Source organism: Saccoglossus kowalevskii, chromosome 22 (assembly GCF_978046115.1).
Source record: "Saccoglossus kowalevskii chromosome 22, keSacKowa6.1, whole genome shotgun sequence".
NCBI classification, from domain to species: Eukaryota; Metazoa; Hemichordata; class Enteropneusta; family Harrimaniidae; genus Saccoglossus; species Saccoglossus kowalevskii.
The window spans coordinates 3,575,208-3,594,197 of NC_140662.1; the positions used below are offsets into that span (position 1 = coordinate 3,575,208).

General features: G+C 35.4%; 1 protein-coding gene across 1 annotated transcript; it reads right to left on the reverse strand.

The window, feature by feature from the left end:
- Positions 1 to 263: 263 nt before the first annotated feature.
- LOC100373350 (pre-mRNA-splicing factor CWC25 homolog) lies at positions 264 to 18,978 on the reverse strand. Its single transcript, XM_002731962.4, has 9 exons — positions 18,587 to 18,978; positions 16,287 to 16,459; positions 14,894 to 15,124; positions 14,101 to 14,170; positions 12,966 to 13,163; positions 5,456 to 5,952; positions 4,982 to 5,078; positions 1,991 to 2,052; positions 264 to 1,796 (listed from the first exon to the last, which is right to left on the reverse strand). Exons 1-9 carry the CDS (start codon positions 18,602 to 18,604, stop codon positions 1,688 to 1,690), a joined length of 1,455 nt encoding a protein of 484 aa, XP_002732008.1. The 5' UTR covers positions 18,605 to 18,978; the 3' UTR covers positions 264 to 1,687.
- Positions 18,979 to 18,990: the final 12 nt, after the last annotated feature.

Here is an 18,990-nt window from a genome sequence, read left to right on the forward strand (position 1 = left end):
TTAAACTATATTTAAAAAAAAATCATGGGCTTTAATAATATTTATAAAACTTTTAGTAGTTTGCCCTATGCTAATATATATGGGCTATAATACATTTCCAATTATTGCCCATACTTCACCAAACTCGTGTTGATGAAACTGTATTGCTCAACTTTCATGGTAATTGCATAGTTGTGTACAAAAAAAATGAGCATTCAAGAAAGGAATTGTGAGAGACAATCCTACAGGTACTATGGGTGCAACAAGAGAATTCAATGACCACATTATTTTGTTGATGTATAAAAATGGTTCTGTATTCAAGTTTAGAACTGGGTTAAAAATACTTCACACATGTACAATGGCTGTAAAAAATAACATAAATAAATATTTGAATCTGAATACACAGCCCTTGCGAGTCAAATGGACATTAGACCCAAATTACTGCTAAGGTCTCGCTAAAAATGAGAGTCGCAAGATATTTTTATTGTTCTTTAAATAGTGTTTCATTTTTTCCTGTCATCGCATTTACTGTACCAAATATTGTGGTGTAAAATTTTTACTATGATGACATTTCATGACCACAGTATTTGTTTTTTCTTTTTAAGATTAATAACGGTATTAACCCATAGACTGGAGCTTGAAAATTATTATACAATACAATCAATTATACCTTGAAAGTGACATCCATGTTACCCTTTGTTAGTTTGCGAACATTTCCTAAAATTTACAAAATGTATTTTCATTATAACAACGGCACAATCAAGTTGGACAAAAGGAAATTCAGAGCGAAAATCAGTACAGTTCAACAATTGGGTAGTGCCACAGTTTGTATTTTTAATTATACATGAATGACCCCAAATGAAGTAGTCTCTAGACATAACAGACACTGCCTCAAGAAAAGTCAGAGACAATGTAGCTGATAATTACTGTGACCAAAAGAAAGAACAGTAAATATTGTATAATGAGTAAATAGCGACATCACACAAAGTGTTGCCACAAGAAGCAATGGCTACACTGTGAGCAATATAGCTATATTCATTAGCAAAACAGTGTCTCTTACTGCAATTGTGTTGTTACTTTCTTTTTTGCGGCCACCATAACTAAGATTACTCTAAATATTAAAAGTCACACTAGTCGTCGCCTGTGTTAGACCTGTGTTTGACACCTGTTAGACAGATCCTTATTCATACAATATAGTACCAGCTATACCTTTGATAGGCTTCGGATATTTTTCCAGTAAATCGTCGAACAAAACAAAATGTTGCATGTTGAACTGTCAAGCTAAATTGATTTCTGTTGTAATCAACTAAGTTGGGAATTAATGTAGCGATATTATGCAGTGTTCAACTGTTTGGCATCAACAGTCTTCAACAAATCTTACAAATGACCATACTGTTAAAAATTATATATTGTGTGTGCATGAGTGAGTGAAAAAAAACATGTTTTCCATATTTTATAAAATTAGGTAAACTTTTAAAAGAAACAAGGATGTCCACAATACAGTATGAAAATGCTTGTAACAAACTTGGTAAATTATTGGACTGAAACTGCTGACCAGAAGTGTATCATCTTTGACCCTTCCTTTAACATTTCGCACACATGGTAACATAGCAATAGAAGACATTATAGACATTATGCACTGGCTAATGCAATCATATAAGAATAGAAACAAATATGACGTGGGTTAGAAAGTTCATTTTTTCCTTCATTATCTTCTTGCAAAGTTTTTCTCAAGGGCTGCTTTGGTCCTTTGAAGTGAATGGATTTTGCTCTTTATTCTGTGTTCCACTGACAGATCACCGGGTAGCTTCAAAGGTCTGAAAATTCAGAATAGGTTGAATCAGTATTTTTAGTTGCAATAGATGGATGGGCAACATAACCAAATACTAGCTCATTATTGGTACTACAAATATTATATTAAGATGATACAATAAATTCAATTTTACTTCTATTGGAGATCTGCTTTCACTATAAATAGGAAAAATATGGTAATCACAATATATAAACTTACTCTAAAAACTCAGCGTCTTTAGACTTATTTTTCTCCATTTCATTTTCTTGTTGTTCCTCCACCTTTAAATAAAAGATAAAATTTGAGATCACCAAAAAAAACTGAGGTTTTATAATCATCGTTATGTAGTCAATTTATCTGCTTTGGTAGTCCTTACTCATGAATATGTACCACTGCTTTTGCCAAGTAATTTAGAATTGTTTTTTTTTTTGAGGAAAAAAACACAATATGCTTTGAGCAAGTACTAAATACTACATGTACATGTATGAAATAATTATGACATAAACTAGTTCTAAAAAAACAACATGTAAAATAAACAGTATAAAAACTAAATTAAATCACCATACAACAAGAAACATATTTATAAGTTTGCATTTTGTTTATGCTACAAATTTGGGATAATGACACATTTCTTTTGTCTTAAATAAAAATTGTGTGAACTATCAGCGTTTTTAGAACGTAAAATCTCTGTGTGATTACGAAAATTCCTCCATCCTAGCCACATATTTTTGCAACCTCTAATGAAATTATTAGGCAAGTGCACTTGCAAGCAATTAATTGGGATGCTTTTTATAAATATTACACATTATTAGTGTCAGTTATTTTCATACATGCATGAAACAATATGATTAATTATAATCTAGTATCTTGACTGTAAATTGCCATTGTATTGTTATGTACTTCTCCAGTTATCACAGTCCGAGATAGCAACAAATAGTGCCAATGATTTCAACAAAAGATGAATTTCAATCTTTTATTAATCGTTTTTATTACATAAACTCAACTACTGACAAGTGGGAAGACAATTCAAACACCTGGGTCAAACCTGGGTTAACCCAGCCTGCCTTTTCCAGCCCTAGTCAGACCTACAATATGCAAATTACTGGTAGTAGTAGGTTTGAACCTAACCTCAGGATAAACTGCTCGCCCATTAACGCTCCCCCCCCCCCACTGAAAACAAACAATAGAGAACAAAGAAGAAAGTTTTTCTTGCAATACTGTTTCAGCCTAGTTTTAGTAGGAAAAAAAAATAAGATGCATACTATAGAGCTCCATGTTCATACTGAGTGTTATATTTTGAAGTGTTATTAAGAATTCCAGCAGCAATTTTTTTTCTTTGCAAGTTATGTAAATGCTAATAATGTCATTTATAAGTGTGATGAAAATTATATTCATTTATTTCTGTGATTGGTAATAATAATCAGTTTCCCACAACTTACATTTTGGTACAAGTCAATACAATTGTTATTGTCAATACTTAGTCAATTTATCTGGAATTAATTACAGACGTGATATTTTGTCATTAAATGTGAATCAACTGATACCTTAGATGCTCTCTATTGTGATATATATGGTGAATTAATGTTTGAAACAGAACAGGGAAAAAATAGAATTTTAATGAGCAGCTTCTTGGAACAAATTACTTACGTTATATATATATTTGGCATAGTCAGTAAAATATGTTTATCCATGGAGCGAATTGGTACATTTCGTCCGCAACAAGTACGGTCAGTTTTGAGCCCATGCCAGTTCATAAATTCATAGAAAACGTTTTTTGGTTAAGTTTGTAAAGTCTGTGAGACTGCGAGTTATCAAAATATGATGAAAGTATTAAATCAAAAATAGCAACATTGTTTTCTGCGAAGGCATCTCAAAACCGCAGTCCCTCTATTATTGTCTCAAAACTAAAGTCGGCGGTAACGCTACGACTACTGTAATATTGTCAGCTGGCATTGCGGTGAAATTACGAGTATTTACCGCTGCCGATATCTTACTTTACGGTGACAAAATGCGCATTTCAAACCCCCGGTTAATTATAAATAAACGATTATTTTAGAAAGTACAACAAAGCACAGTGCCTTGAGGGAATGTGGTTGAAGTAGGCAGCGAGGTGTTGTTTTTAAACACTGCAGAAAATCAAGCACTCAACGTTGCCATCTTGGTTACCTCAATCAGAATTCCACCTTGCCAGCATGCATCGATCACGATATTGCAACGTGCATTGTGTCGGCAGTCCTTGGTACAAGGCACTCTATGAACAAGGTATTTTCAGAGAACAGGGTTAGTTTTTTTATAAGCAGTCTCGTCTGCAGATGAATAAATTTTGCCTATAATAAACGCTTACAGTACATGTAGTTCTTTCTTTCAGCGCGAGTCCATTTAATTTAGTTGATGTGCAGCAAATTGGAATAAATCTTCATGGCGTACGCTGCATTTGTTTTTCGGATTTAGTGATGCCGCCCTCCTGAAAGAATTGTTTGAAAATTGAACGTGCAGCAGTAATAATGACTTGAACACAGTAGCGCAAGTCTGAAGTGAAACTTTGTATCAACAAATTTTTGTCTTCTGATACTTATTAGCTGTCAAAGACACATATCAATTATCCAGCCCAATGAAAAGTCTGATTCACATTCTCTGCTCAATTTGCGACTCAAGCGTAACAGTTTATCAAAACAATTTATTCAGCACTCTGTTCACCGGTATTTGAAAGAGTGTTTTTTAGGCAAGATGCACGGTAAAATGAAGCTTGCACACAAATAAATCAACACATTTTAGAGACAACTATCTGGACTTGAAAAATCAACGTAAACTATGTCAATCTGAAAAATAAACAACCTCTTTGAAGGTGTGAATGAGATAGGTTTGAACCGCAGATTTTATGCAAATTCATGCGGTCGCCCTGAACCGCACTGTCTATTGTTTAAACTTCTAAACCGCAAAACTGGGTTTTGTTCGGGTTTTGTTCGGGCGGTTTTCGTAGGTTTGACCCACATGTTTGAATACGAGATCACCCCTAAAACAATGCATATAGGTCATGTCCTCAGTAAACATGGATAGAAAGCATCATCATTCCAAAAAGTTAAGTTCAGTCAGTCAGTCAGTCAGTTGAGTTTAATCTCCCCTCGTCTTTGAATTTTAGCTGCTAATCACTCAGTATAAAAAAAATAATAAAAGATAAATTCAGAATTATGATCACATGCATTGATTTACCTTGTATTGATGTACTCTCTGCTTTCTCTGTTCTGTCCGCCATGATGCATTGTCTATCATCTCTTTTCTTCTCCTTTCCATCTCCTCCGCATCGGGTCTGAATCAGAAAGCAGTGGCAAAAACATCAACATCAAAAACCATAGTGACAGAAAGAAACTGAAAATATTATAGACAGCAGCCAAGCTGATTTCAAAAATTCTGTTGATTATTAGAGAAAATTGTTTATCAAACTTTCAATAACATCCATTTCATGTAATGAAAGCATATGCATTAATTTGGTGGGACAAAAATTGTCCAAACAAATTTTTAGCAGCGACTTTTTTTAAATTAAAATATAAATATAAAAATTAGTATTTAATTGATATCATCTGCCATCTTTTCCGGAAGAGCAAATAGTTGGTAATAGCAGTTCAATATAACCTAACCCAACCCAATATTTCATAAAATTTCCCTTCATCAATACTGTATACTTACTTTTTGCTGTGCACTGGTCTTTTTTGATGAGCAGGTGATCTGCTTCGTGACTTTCTTGAATGACTGCGAGTTTGTTTTCTTTCAACAGGAGATCTAGTACGGTTTCGTGAACGCTGTGGCGATGTACTTTCTCTACCTTTTTTCCGTCTCTCCGGTGATTCACTTGACCATTGCTGACCATTGCTTCTTCTGAAATCATGGTGGTCCCGACTCCTATGCCGCCGACTGTCTTTATGCCATTCACTTCGAACATCTCTCTGTCTATCAACATATCTGTCGTGCCTGTCTGTATGTCTGTCGTTGTGCTTGTCTGTATGTCTGTCGTTGTGCTTGTCTGTATGTCTGTCGTTGTGCCTGTCTGTATGTCTGTCATCATGTTTGTCTATACGCTGCTCACTGTGGTGGTTATGTTTCCTGTTGTCTTGTCTCTCCCTTGATTGATCACTTCTTCTAGAGCCAAGCTTATGAGACAAACTTTCATCAGGTGACGCCCGTCTCTTTGGATAAGAGTAAAATACATACTAGGTATTAAGATTGGTGTATAAATGCTATATTATTTTGCACCATACACACACATGTACATACAAGAATGATATAATCCTATGTTTATTTATCTCCATAGTTTTTATACACATTATTATACACGTAACAAAAATTCATTAAGTGATGTGATTCCATTTCGGTCCTGTGCTATATTATTGGTGTATTCATTGCTAGTACATAGTTTTTTGAAAGCCTCCATGAATGAGCAAAAAACAATATTGGCAGGTGGTGTGTTGGGACAGAGTTAAAACGTGATGCATATTTTCCATGCATGAAGACATCCGAAAGACATTCAAACATGGCTGTGTAATTTTTGAATACAGCTGTATATGGAGTTTTGCAGATTGTCGACATTGTATTGTATTCACTGCCAGATTCATGTGGTTATTTGCAGAGATCACTTATTTGAGGAGCTGGTTGATACAAGTGAGGTTAAGGTGAGTTGATACATGTAACAACCAATGTGTATTAAATTGCGCCCTATTTGGAAATATTAGAGATACTTTCTTCAATGCATTGTTCAATTAATCACTCACAATAGCTGTATCATGGACAAAACAGTTGCGTCTACAGGAGAAGATTTTTTTCCAGTCAGAGATTGAGCTGGGATTTTAAAATCAATTACTTTAGCTCTGAAAATCCAAATAGGTAGATCAGTTCACTCGAATAATTGTTCTTTTTCTTCTATTTTTTCACTATAATAATAAATAATTTATTAATTTATTTTTACAGGGGTTGCATTAGTGTTTGATAATGTGGAGTCCCTGGGACCCACCCCTTATAAAATGTGTGGGTCCTTTAAAAATATGTGGGGTCCCTGCCGCTACCGCATTTTTACAGTTATTAAAATATAATGCTGCTTTTACAAATTTTAAATCATTACTGGGTTTATCCTCAAGTTCTTCATAAGCCAAGATAAATGAACTGGTGTCAGACTTAACTTAGACTTAATACAGTTCTGGCAAGAAAAGGCATGGCCTCATAGAACCTGCCGGGGAGGAGATCTTGCAAATAACTAATTGATTCATGGCTTCTAGAAAAGTGATTTTTTTTCTCCCATAGTCACTTGTGTTATACAATTAAATAGTTCATTGTTTAGATTAATATTGTCCCCAGAAAACAATACACCCAAAATTTGTATATACTAGTACTAGTACCAGATTCTGCAGTAAATTTGCCTCTGGGCAGTTTTGGTTTTTAAAAAAATAATATGGGACCAAGAAATCGGCGATTTTTCGGCAGATTTTATTTAATATTTGTTATTTAAATATTTTGGCGTAATTTTTCGGACATTACAATCTCCTGACGCCTAAAAAAAGTTTTTATTCAAGAGTATGTTTTTTGTGACTAGCGAGAGTGCGTAATCTTCGTTTCGGTTTGAGTTGTTGTCACTGTAAACGATGTTAAATTATTCTTCAAATGCTCAGTTTATTTTTTAAAAAGAACTAATTTTTTGATTTAAAAAAAATCATGCCGTTTTCCCATCAAAATCCAAGCCAAAAGATCGTACTACAACATCGGCAAATCTCTTCCGCGTTGCGTTCAATAACATTAACATATTTAAATGAGCTATGGTAATTTGAACACGTTGGCGTCATCCAGCATTTTTATTGGTTAATTAGCGATTTGACCTATTAGGTCAACCATGCAAGACAAGGAACATGGCGGATACTCGAAAGCATCGAGCGTTAATTTGCGACCGGAATTATTTGCTTACGACGAAACGAAGTTGAATTTTATTTGCATTTCATAACAATTCAAAAAATTTGTGGCAGGACTCCAGAAGACGTACCTACACTTTATGCAAATTTTTTTTTAATTATGCTAATTTACTCATGACGTAGCAGTTTCTGTGCTCATGAATATTCATTAATCTGTGGGTCAATACATTTTAAAAGGGGCGATATATTATTTTTGGGGGAAGAGTTAGAAAGGGGGATCAGTAATCATTAGGGGGTCAATACAAAAGAAGGGACCCATTTGGAGAGCAGCCATGCTCCTCGTGTCTGTTGTTGCACGTGACCTACAGCTGTCAACTGTGTTCGTTCTTCGTCGACTTCGACTGCCTTCCATGTGAGGTAGTATTCTTGCGTTCTGTTTTTCTGACTTGAGTTTTTGAATTCGCTGTTTATGTTTCTAACGTCTTTCATGTCTTTTGTAGGAGTGTCCAATCCGTGATTCGAACTTGCGATCTTTGAGTTCCCAGCGCACTGTCTTGTCCACTGTACCACGAGTGTCTTCACACAAGAGATAGGATTTAAGTCCTAGTCATAGGAGCACTGTCTTCACTAGCATTCAAAAATCTAACTAAACATACTGGATTCGAACCAGCGGTCGCTCACATTGCTGACATAGTACAAATCAACTGAGCTATGTGGGTAGTCATGCAAATTGAATAATTTGTTGTCATATTTAGCTTTATTGCCAAATAGTGTTTGCGAGAAAAAGATGGGCAGGCAAGGGAATTGAACCCGGCTCCTCCTGATCACTATGTAGAGAACTGACCCACAAGACCACGATGGATTGACTGGTTTCGTTTGCATTTGATAAGAGTATATAGTGTGTATATATATAGAAATACAACATATTTCTATTATTGAGTTACAATTGTCCAAAAAATTGGCAATTTTGTGTTTTTACTTGTGTAAACTATATACATGGCATAACCCGTTAGTGTACATTTTGCCAATTGGGTGTTTGCCATTTGCGTTGCCCATACCTGACCCGACCCTAAACCTAATGCCAAGACACATTCCTGTTTATATTTGCTCAATAATGATACTCTGTTGTGCACTGTCTGCGGGTAAGTTGCATTGATGTCAACTGATTAAACAAGTCGCGTTTAAGTAATTTCCACTATTAACAAGTGGTTAAACTGTGACAATAAATGTGTGGACAAATATTTGAGATTAATTTTGATGTAGACAACTCGTTTAATTATTTTACACCATTACAAGTTGTTAAATTGAGAGAATAAATTTCTCAACAAATATTTAATACTTAGTTTAGTGTAAACAACTCACGTTTGATTAATTCCCACAATTACAGGCTGTTAAATTAAAAGAATAAATGTGTGGACAAATATTTTATACTTATTTTGGTGTAGACAGCTCTCGTTTGATTAATTCCCACAATTACAAGTTGTTAAATTGAGAGAATAAGTGTGCGGACAAATATTTTAGACTTATTTTGGTGTAGACAGCTCTCGTTTGATTAATTCCCACAATTACAAGTTGTTAAATTGAGAGAATGAATGTGCGGACAAATATTTAATACTTATTTTGGTGTAGACAGCTCTCGTTTAATTATTTTACACCATTACAAGTTATTAAATTGAGAGAATAAGTGTGCGAACAAATATTTAATACTTATTTTGGTGTAGACAGCTCTCGTTTAATTATTTTACATCATTACAAGTTGTTAAATTGAGAGAATAAGTGTGCGGACAAATATTTTAGACTTATTTTGGTGTAGACAGCTCTCGTTTAATTATTTTACACCATTACAAGTTGTTAAATTGAGAGAATAAATGTGCGGACAAATATTTTAGACTAATTTTGGTGTAGACAGCTCTCGTTTAATTATTTTACACCATTACAAATTGTTAAATTGAGAGAATAAATGTATGGACTAATATTTGAGTCTTATTTTGGTGTAAACAACTCGCGTTTGATTAATTCCCACAAATACAAGTTGTTAAATTGAGAGAATAAATGTGTGGACAAGCATTTGAAACTTATTTTGGTGTAGAAAAGTCGCATTTAATTTACTTCCACAAATTACAAATTGTTAAATTGAGAGAATAAATGTGTGGACAAATATTTGAGACTTATTTTGGTGTAGACAACTCTCATTTAATAATTTTACACCATTACAAGTTGTTAAATTGAGAGAATAAATGTAGGGACAAGCATTTGAAACTTATTTTGGTGTAGACAACTCTCATTTGATTAATTCCAACAATTACAAGTTCTTAAATTGACAGAATGAATGTATGGACAAATATTGACCATTATATTTGTGAGTAAATACCTGTTGTTTAATTAATTTCCACCTCTACAAGGTTGTTAAATTGAGAGAATAAATGTGTGGATAAATATTTGATACTTATTTAGGTGTAAGAACTCGTGTTTGACCAACTTCCACCATTGCAAGTTGTTAAAATAATGAAATAAATATACTGGTATCATTGGATATTTGATTTAATTGTGAAACTTTCTAACAAAATGTTAACAGCTGGCTTCGAACCCTCAATCAGCAATTCTGCAGACACAGTATAAATTCCACAACACCACAGAAGATATTCGTCTGTTGCCTGAATTGTTTTCGTAATATAGGGAACGTCATCGACACTTTAACAAAACTTACCTTGACTTGGGTCTTGTTTATCTCTTGTGACTGGAAACTGTTGAACAAATTGCTCGTCGTCCAGTTTAAGACGTAAGTTATTTTATTATTTATTCCATCAGTTTTGTATGGTGGAGTTTTGTGAGGTTTATTATTTTTTCGCGACGTTCTTTGCTTACTTGTTTACGGTTTGAGAGATTTCAGTTTATTTGATTTACGTTTTTACGGTAGCTGAGCGGGACTCAAACCCACTGTCTTTTCAAGACAATTTTGTTTTTATTTGATGGCACGCTTGTGTACCACGCCACGACGTTGGTCGTGAAGTGGTGTTCATTTTTCTAACTACTCCAGTGTTCCGATGAGTTGAACGGAAAAGCCAAAACGATTGCTAGTTTCTGATTGCTTCCGGTTCTGGTGAGTGTGTATCTCATGTGATTCGAACCCATGTCGTTTGTATTGAGCATTTTTTTATTTCCCATGTTGGCTACGCCGTAATATGCAACCACTTCCCCGTTTTATTGTGATTTTGAGAGTGTTTAATGATGTCTTCCTCGCCCGTCACGCCATGACCCAGTTTCAACCACACGGCCATTTTGCAACAAGTGCGTGACCCTCGGCGTGACCCGACTGACTATATGATCGTTCTGTTCAACTGTTAAGCTAGGATTTATTACCGTTATTATCATTATATTGTCACATGATTTGTTTTACCTTATGTGTAATGTCTTAAGTATCTTTATTGTAATTTGTATATACCAATTCGTATATACCGAGGAAACGACCCCGATTGAAGATCATGTATTTTGTGACGTCACCAATTCGTGTGTAGGTACGGCTTCTAGATCCGTGCCAATTTGTTTTTTGTATGTTATTATAATCACTACTGAGTAATACCGGTAATCGACAATCTTGAAACGCAGCATGACTGGATTGCGCAACCGTGATCATTTTATGCTCGGCAGTTGTGTTCGTTTTTACTTCGTTTAAACACCGTCCCGTGTTGAGGGACGGTGGTTTAAAATAAAAATTTTTTACCAATAAAATTAGGAAAAAAAGTGTAATTTGACTTACCAGGTTCGTTTTTTTTTTTTTTTTTGAAAAAAAATTACTCTGGGTGACAATGCAAGTTTTAGGCGGATAAATTAGGTCACATTACATTCTACTTGTCTCAGTATTGACTGTCTCGCCGTACTTCAGACGGGACTTCACACTTTCCATTGTGACATGTAGATGCTAATAGGTGTTTTTGAAGACAATGGCACAGTATTTTACGTGATTTTACAAGCTCTATGAACTTTGTATGCGGGACAATGACATCGCAAACGTACACAATGCCTTTAGACCTATCATAATAGGACCGAGTCGCGTGCTCACCGGATGCGTCCCAGGGACTCACCAGTTAAAAAATTCATGCGTCCCACAGAAAAACTATGCTTCCCGGACGCAAAATTCCGCGTTAACGCAATCCCTATGTCATTCACTTTTAAAAGATACACAGCTGTGAAATCCGGCCACAGTGAAATGCATGATAATATTTGAGTGCATGATGCAAGTTGTTATGCTCACAGATCTATGAACAAAGATTTTCAACTGTCACACCTTGAAAGTTTGGGTGTACATGTATAAACTGTGAACTAATAAGACTTTAAGAATCCAAGCAATCATTTCACTATTTTGCAAAGACTGACCCATGATTGAGGCAAAGCACATCAATGAAATGAAAACATAGAATCAAGATCTTGTGCGGTGCCTGCACGCTGCTACAGGATCAGTGACAGTCTTGATGAATAGTTAGACCAACTGTATATTTTTTTTCAATAGTGTACCACATACTGAAGACATCCCTGACAGTGGGAACTATGGAAAAGCTACAAAAAATGCATCGTTGATTCTTTGCTATTGCAATACAATGCTATAATTGGTTTATGGTCATTGGTCACATTCTATATTGACTCTAACTGAACACATGCTTTAGGGTTTTCCATCAGATCTACATGTATGCATTTTATGCAAGTTCAAATATGGGACTTCATAGCAGATTTCTGCAAGGTTGTGTGGGAATACATTGTGCAAGCAAAACAGTACGATTCAGGCGATGATATACGCACCATAGACACAAGGCTTGCTGTACAGTATTTGGTTAAAAAGGTTCATGCTCCAAAATGCACAGATTCAAAGCATTTGGTTTGTGATTATGACAGAAAAATTGTAATGATACATAATTCAGCATCGTTTGATTCGTACTGTCTTGATGAAGCCAGCCTTTCATCCTAATGAACCTGTGCAGGATTGTGTTAGGAAAAGCTGTATTTGACCTCAGTTCAAAAAAGTGATTAGATTGGGCATGCAAAGGAGCTGGATCCATCAGTGTTACAGTAACAACAAGGCACATCAATTTCAAATTTTCAAAATAGCTTAAATAACAAAAACGTTGAGTTTGATTTCATCCACAATGAATATAGATTTACAGTGGAAATTCTACTATGGTACATGTATAATGGGTGAGGTAAAAGCTTAATAAATGGATTGAAAAAAATTGAATTTTTAGGGGAATATGTAAAATACTGATAACATCTCATGACCTGTCTTTAAAACAACTGTAACTGAAAGAGCCACTCACCAAAAGTCCATAGCCATCAGGTTTTCTGCGCTTCTCTGGAGATCCTTTATCTTCTGAGGAGCTACTTTTCCTTTTCCGATGTTTATGTTTTCTGTCCTCTTCCTCCTCATCACTGCTGCTTTCACGATGAGATCTTTTGTGCTTTTTCTCTTTCTTCTTCTTTTTTTTCTTGTCTTTCTTCCCAAGATTATGTCGAAGCTAATATAGAATATCAATGAAAAAAGTAAATTGGAGAAGAGTAACGGAGCTGATTAAAAAAAAATTTATGATTAGTCTTTTCAAATGTTTAACTTGATTCTCATTTTTAAAAATTTTCAGTCAGTATTAGTGACTCATAAAAATTCAAATTTATTCATTTTAGTATTTATCTTCTGTAGATACCTGGTGTTTTTGAAAGCAAGCTAAATGCTTATTGGACTATACGTGAAGGTTGGAAATTAAAACACTCTTTCTATATAATTTGAAGTGCAAGTTACTTCAAAACCAAGTAGAAGGGATACTTCATTTGATAACTAACTCCTAACATGACAACACATAGCAACAATATTTCTATTTAGTCTTTGTTCTTGTGCTAAGTTCAATTTAGTTCACAACTACTAGTCAATAGTGATGGTTTCTACATCGCCCCTAAAAAGCAGATTGTAAGTACTTAGTAATGGATGAAAATGGAAACTGAATAGCTGAATGTCAAGCACCAACCAGGGGAGGAATTTATGTGTTTCTTTTGCCAAACAAGTCAAAGTTATCAAGACGAAATAAGTCGGAGCAAGTTACCAGTGAAGGGAATATGGGATGTCCTTAAACCTGTGAAGTTTGTAAAGGACAATTTCATTGTTAGCTGAACACACGATGCTACAACACCATGGTTACATTCATTGCACAGTCAATTAGAAACAATATACTCCCAAGGATTTTAATACAAACCATAGTTCCAGTAGCCAACAAACAGGTGCTTTACAACACTATTCAACGCTGGTTACTGGGTAGGCTCAAGGACGCGAGATAGACCGGCTTAGCATGGCAAGTTCATTGTTGTATATGATCAAATCATCTACATTATACAACAAATACAAATGTATGAATTCTTGATGTTGGCTTCAGTCTAGGCCAATAAGTGAACAATATCAGCACATACCATTTCCTGCAGCTGTTTCATTTTAACTGGGTTATTCAGCAAATCTTTTTTGCTCTGCTCCTCTCGTTTCCTGCAACACAGAGATAAAACTGAAACACATTCGCTGAGCAGATACATTGTACACCTACATGTAAAACTTACTACCCTTTCAGTTTTATATGATAATTAGACTTTTGGATTTGGAATGACATCATTCATCATGGCATGCTTGTATTTCAAACTGTTTTATCAGATATAAAACTTGGATAACCAAATCTTAGAAATGTAATTTTAGCACACAACTGTGTTAAACTTTGCAAAAATACCAGCATGGTAACATTCAGCAGTTGCAATGATCATTTTTACTATTCAAAAATCAGACAAAATCAAATTGGGTATGCATAAGAAAGCTGTGCTTTTCAAGTTTTATCATTGTCGGCTATGGAGAGTTCAATTTTAGTCTTTAGCAATACATGAAACAGTCAGCAATACATGTAACAGCTAACAGCATCAAATTTTAAAGACACACATTTGGCAAATTGTTACATTTGTTGCATTGTCTGCATGTGTAGTCTATGAATCTGTAACAGACTTTAGAGTACACTTCTTAGTTACCAACGAATTACTTTGTAATTTCAATGGTGCAGATTATAAAAATACATAATATGGTTTGCAATCTAATGCTGCTGATAAGCATTTCTATAATGTGCCCAACATTATATTAATACACAAAACAACAACTAGAGAATATTATAAATAATTTAATGCTGAAGTTACTGAATGTGACTCTTTAATTTGATGAAATGTTACTTACTTGATAGCAAATAACGGATCCTCTCTGACTTTATTCGCCATATCAATAGTCAGATTCACACTGGAATTATCAAAGATTGCTCCAACACTTTGATCATCTTCTTCCGCAACAACATGTTCATTATTTGCGTCCATGATACTTTTGTCAACAGATTTACCAAGAAGATAATCTTCCCTGTTCACTTGATTGCCCGCACCTTGGTACATCCAATCTAACTTGTCACTCTTCTTTCTATGGAGCAACGATGAAATCAAAATGATCACTTTAATCTGAGGCATACATGTACTAACTTTATTTTAGTCTAAAATTGTACAAACATGTATGAACAATGATTACCTATTAAATTCCGTCAGAATGTACACGTGTATACTACGGTATAGTGTAACATAGAATCTATACAGTAATTCTATCCCCTCACTATCATTTACAATCTACTTATTAAATTAAGAATGGTCAATGCAGAGACTATTTTAAATTGGAATGCCTTTCCTCAATGACATCATATTTAATAATCTACACCAATCAAAATATTTTTCGTAAACGATTGACTTTTTACAATACCAAATCATATTGAAGTTTTGAACTGGTACAAATGTAAAAGCCATCAATTAATACAAAATTATATGGAATACATGGTGAATCATTTGTTGTCAGAAAGGAAAATTTCCGTCAAATACAATCATACATGTATTCATGGCCAGTAGAGAATAGACTTGATTTATTGCACTAATAGGTAAAATGCGTTTATATGTTATAATCATAAAAGCTGTTAAAACTCTTTCAGTACCCATATTTTACTTTTTTAAAAGTGCCAATTGATGCAAAATAAATCCTTCGAAAATAAAACATTTGTAAGACATAAAACAGTTTCACCAAATAAGCATTATGCTCACCCTGATGTGAGCCAGTGAACAAACTAGTGAGATTGTGCTCTCTATCGTGTGCACAACCTAAGAGTAAAAGTGTATTAACATCCTTAATGCTCAACATCTGCCTCGCAACTGATTGCATTCACTGCAGGGTACACATGTACATACATTGTATTTGCCAGAAACTTTAAAGTGCCTGTCAAAAATAAGCTAAAAGGGTGATTTGAGGCATTATATTTGACAGAATTGTCAAAAAAAAAAAACAGAAAAAATGTTGCTTGTCAAATTGACTGACTGATAATACATGTACATGTAGCTGGCTAATGTATGGTTTCACAGTGCATCAATGCTAGATATTATTGTTGAGGGTCTTGGAATCCTCAGAAAGCACATACATGTATGTGTACATTCTATGTTTTATGCTTGTGAAGTTTCTAATTCATGATTAAACAATAAATTTATACAAAGTAATAACACATATGAACTGCAGCTGATGCCATCTTATGATGTACAATAATACCTACTCTACTGTGCCATGATCCACTGCAAATCTTTGCATGTCCTCTCGAGCTCGTTCTTCTTCCAGCTCCTTCTGTAATTCTTCTATCTTCTTTTTTTCCGCTGCATGGGTCTCTTCCTTCTTCCACACCCGCTCTATGTTTCGCATAGTCTGCGGGTGCCAGCTCTTTTTCATGTTCTGAAAGAAAAACAATGGACATATTTGGATTGTTGAAACTTGTTTTCTCTTATGCAATTTATATATTCCGCTATGTCTTAGACTTTGCTGGGATACGCTATATATTGGCGGACAATCCTGCAATCCCTGACTGCTCCTAAAGGGGAATAAAATGACAGGGCGTGGATGTACATACATACACTGTATGTGTAACTACATTGCTGCCGTGGCCCTAAAAGTGGGTCATACAGGCCCAGACAAAATCCCCAAATTTTGTTTCCCGTTGTAGGTTACATATACATCCATGTCAGCTAATCAGTTGGTACTTCACTATTTGACACGACTATCATGCAAATTCCACACTCATGATTCAATGAAAATGAAATTCTGTCCCACCTTACTTCACTGTTTTCCCGATTCATTGTTAAGTATTGGTTATCAAAAGATGAATGAGATCGGAATTTGGCGATTATCAATTAGATTTATAATATTGAGCAACAAAATATATCTTGATTACTAAACTGTTGATAAATTTACAAGTTTCTGATTTTCTGAAATGGCAAAGTCTGAGAAGCAGGTTTGCAAATAACTCTATTTTACATGTTATTGTACATGTATATGCGCTATACACATCTTAAGCCATTCTCTAAGACGGGCCGGAACAGTAAGTCAGAAGGGTATCAGGTCGTTTGGACCCCTCGCCCTTTCGACCCCTGGACGATTAGACCCCCTCGACGTTTCGACCCTAGGACGATTAGACCCCTCGATGTTTCGACCCCTCGACGGTAGAACCGCTTGGCGTCACAATCCTCACCATTTGAACCTAGCATTATTTTACTGGGTAAAACGAGAAGATACCTAAATTTAGCGACAGAATCGTGAATTACGGCGACCCTTCGACGTTTTGACCCCTTCACAGTAGAACTGTCACAAACTATTATTACCAATATGAATACTGACTGATCAAAAAGCATTTGAACCTAGCATTATTTTACTGGGTAAAACGAGAAGATACCTAAATTTAGCGACAGAATCGCGAATTACGGAGACCCTTCGACGTTTCGACCCCTTCACAGTAGAACTGTCACAAACGTTTGGACCCACTATTATTACCAATATGAATACTGACTGATCAAAAAGCAGCAACCATTTTTCTGTATAAAATTAGTTTATAATAAAAAAAAACAGAGTCGCAAATTACAGCGGCTATCTTTTCTGATCGATGCCTGGGCGTTGGAGAGAGTTCAGTCCGCCATGTTGTTTACTATCGGCATCATGAAAAATACGAAATAAGCTTAGCATATGCAACTTTGTATATGTTTGCTAGTGTGTTTATTGAACATTGCAGTCTATTCCCTACTTGAATTCGAATTTCTACAAGTTGTCTTGGCCCCGGAAATGAACCCGACAGAATATAATTCAAATGAACATTCGCATTTTCCTGTTTGATGAAATAATCACAGCCATGTACCGGCTGTAAATATGTTTCTTGTATTTTCACCTAACTATTTTGATTGGGGTAAGGTTACATATTAATCACAGCTTTACACGGGAAAAAAACATTGACTTTTTCCTGAAAACAAAACAAAAAAAGAAATGTGTTAATTGACTATATTGCCGTCCCTAAGAATCGAATGGTATAGTCCTATTGCTAAACAATAGCCTTGCAATAGTAAACAACATGGCGGACTGAACTTTCTCCAACGCCCAGGCATCGATCAGAAAAGATAGCCGCTGTAATTTGCGACTCTGTTGCCATTTTTTTTATTATCAACTAATTTTATACAGTAAAGTGGTTGTTGCTTTTGATCGGGCAGTATTCATATTCGTAATAAGAGTGGGTTCAAACGTTTGGGGTTGTGACGACAAGGGGTTCAACCGTCGAGGGATCGCCGTAATTCGCGATTCTGTTGCCAAAGTCAGGTACTAGTATCTTCTAGTTTTATCCAGTAAAATGTTGCAACTTTTGACAAATAAAATGGGTGCAAATGTTGAGGAGTGTGACGTCAAGCGGTTATACCGTTGAGGGGTCGAAACGTCGAGGGGTCTAATCGTCCTGGGATCCAAACGGCGAGGGGTTCAAACGACTTGTAATCAGTCAGAAGACATGACACTACACAAGATCTAACAGACCAATACAATACTTACCAAGTCACCTCCTCCCATGGTGACGGTTTTCCGGGGGCAGCCTATGTACCGTAGTTGAGTAGTAGATTAATAAGCTAAGACAGCTTAGTTCGTAACGATAACGTTCGCCTCACGGCACGATCAACCAGTGTGGCGTCGCGGAGACGTTTAGTCGCTATCTTTTGATCAGCCACATGCAAGAAACGTGTTGTATGCAGTTGTGACTATGACTATATGAGTTGACTTGATTATTTCGGTCAGAATTCAAGCGCTGTATAAGTCATAACAATAATAACTGGCACAGTGTAAGAAGCAAGTTTGCAGCAAAACAACTCAACACATTAAGGAACAAAATGGTTGACCGCACTAAACGATGACGTTGCAAAACTCGTTGCACCAGTTTAAAGGTTATGGAGCCAACCATT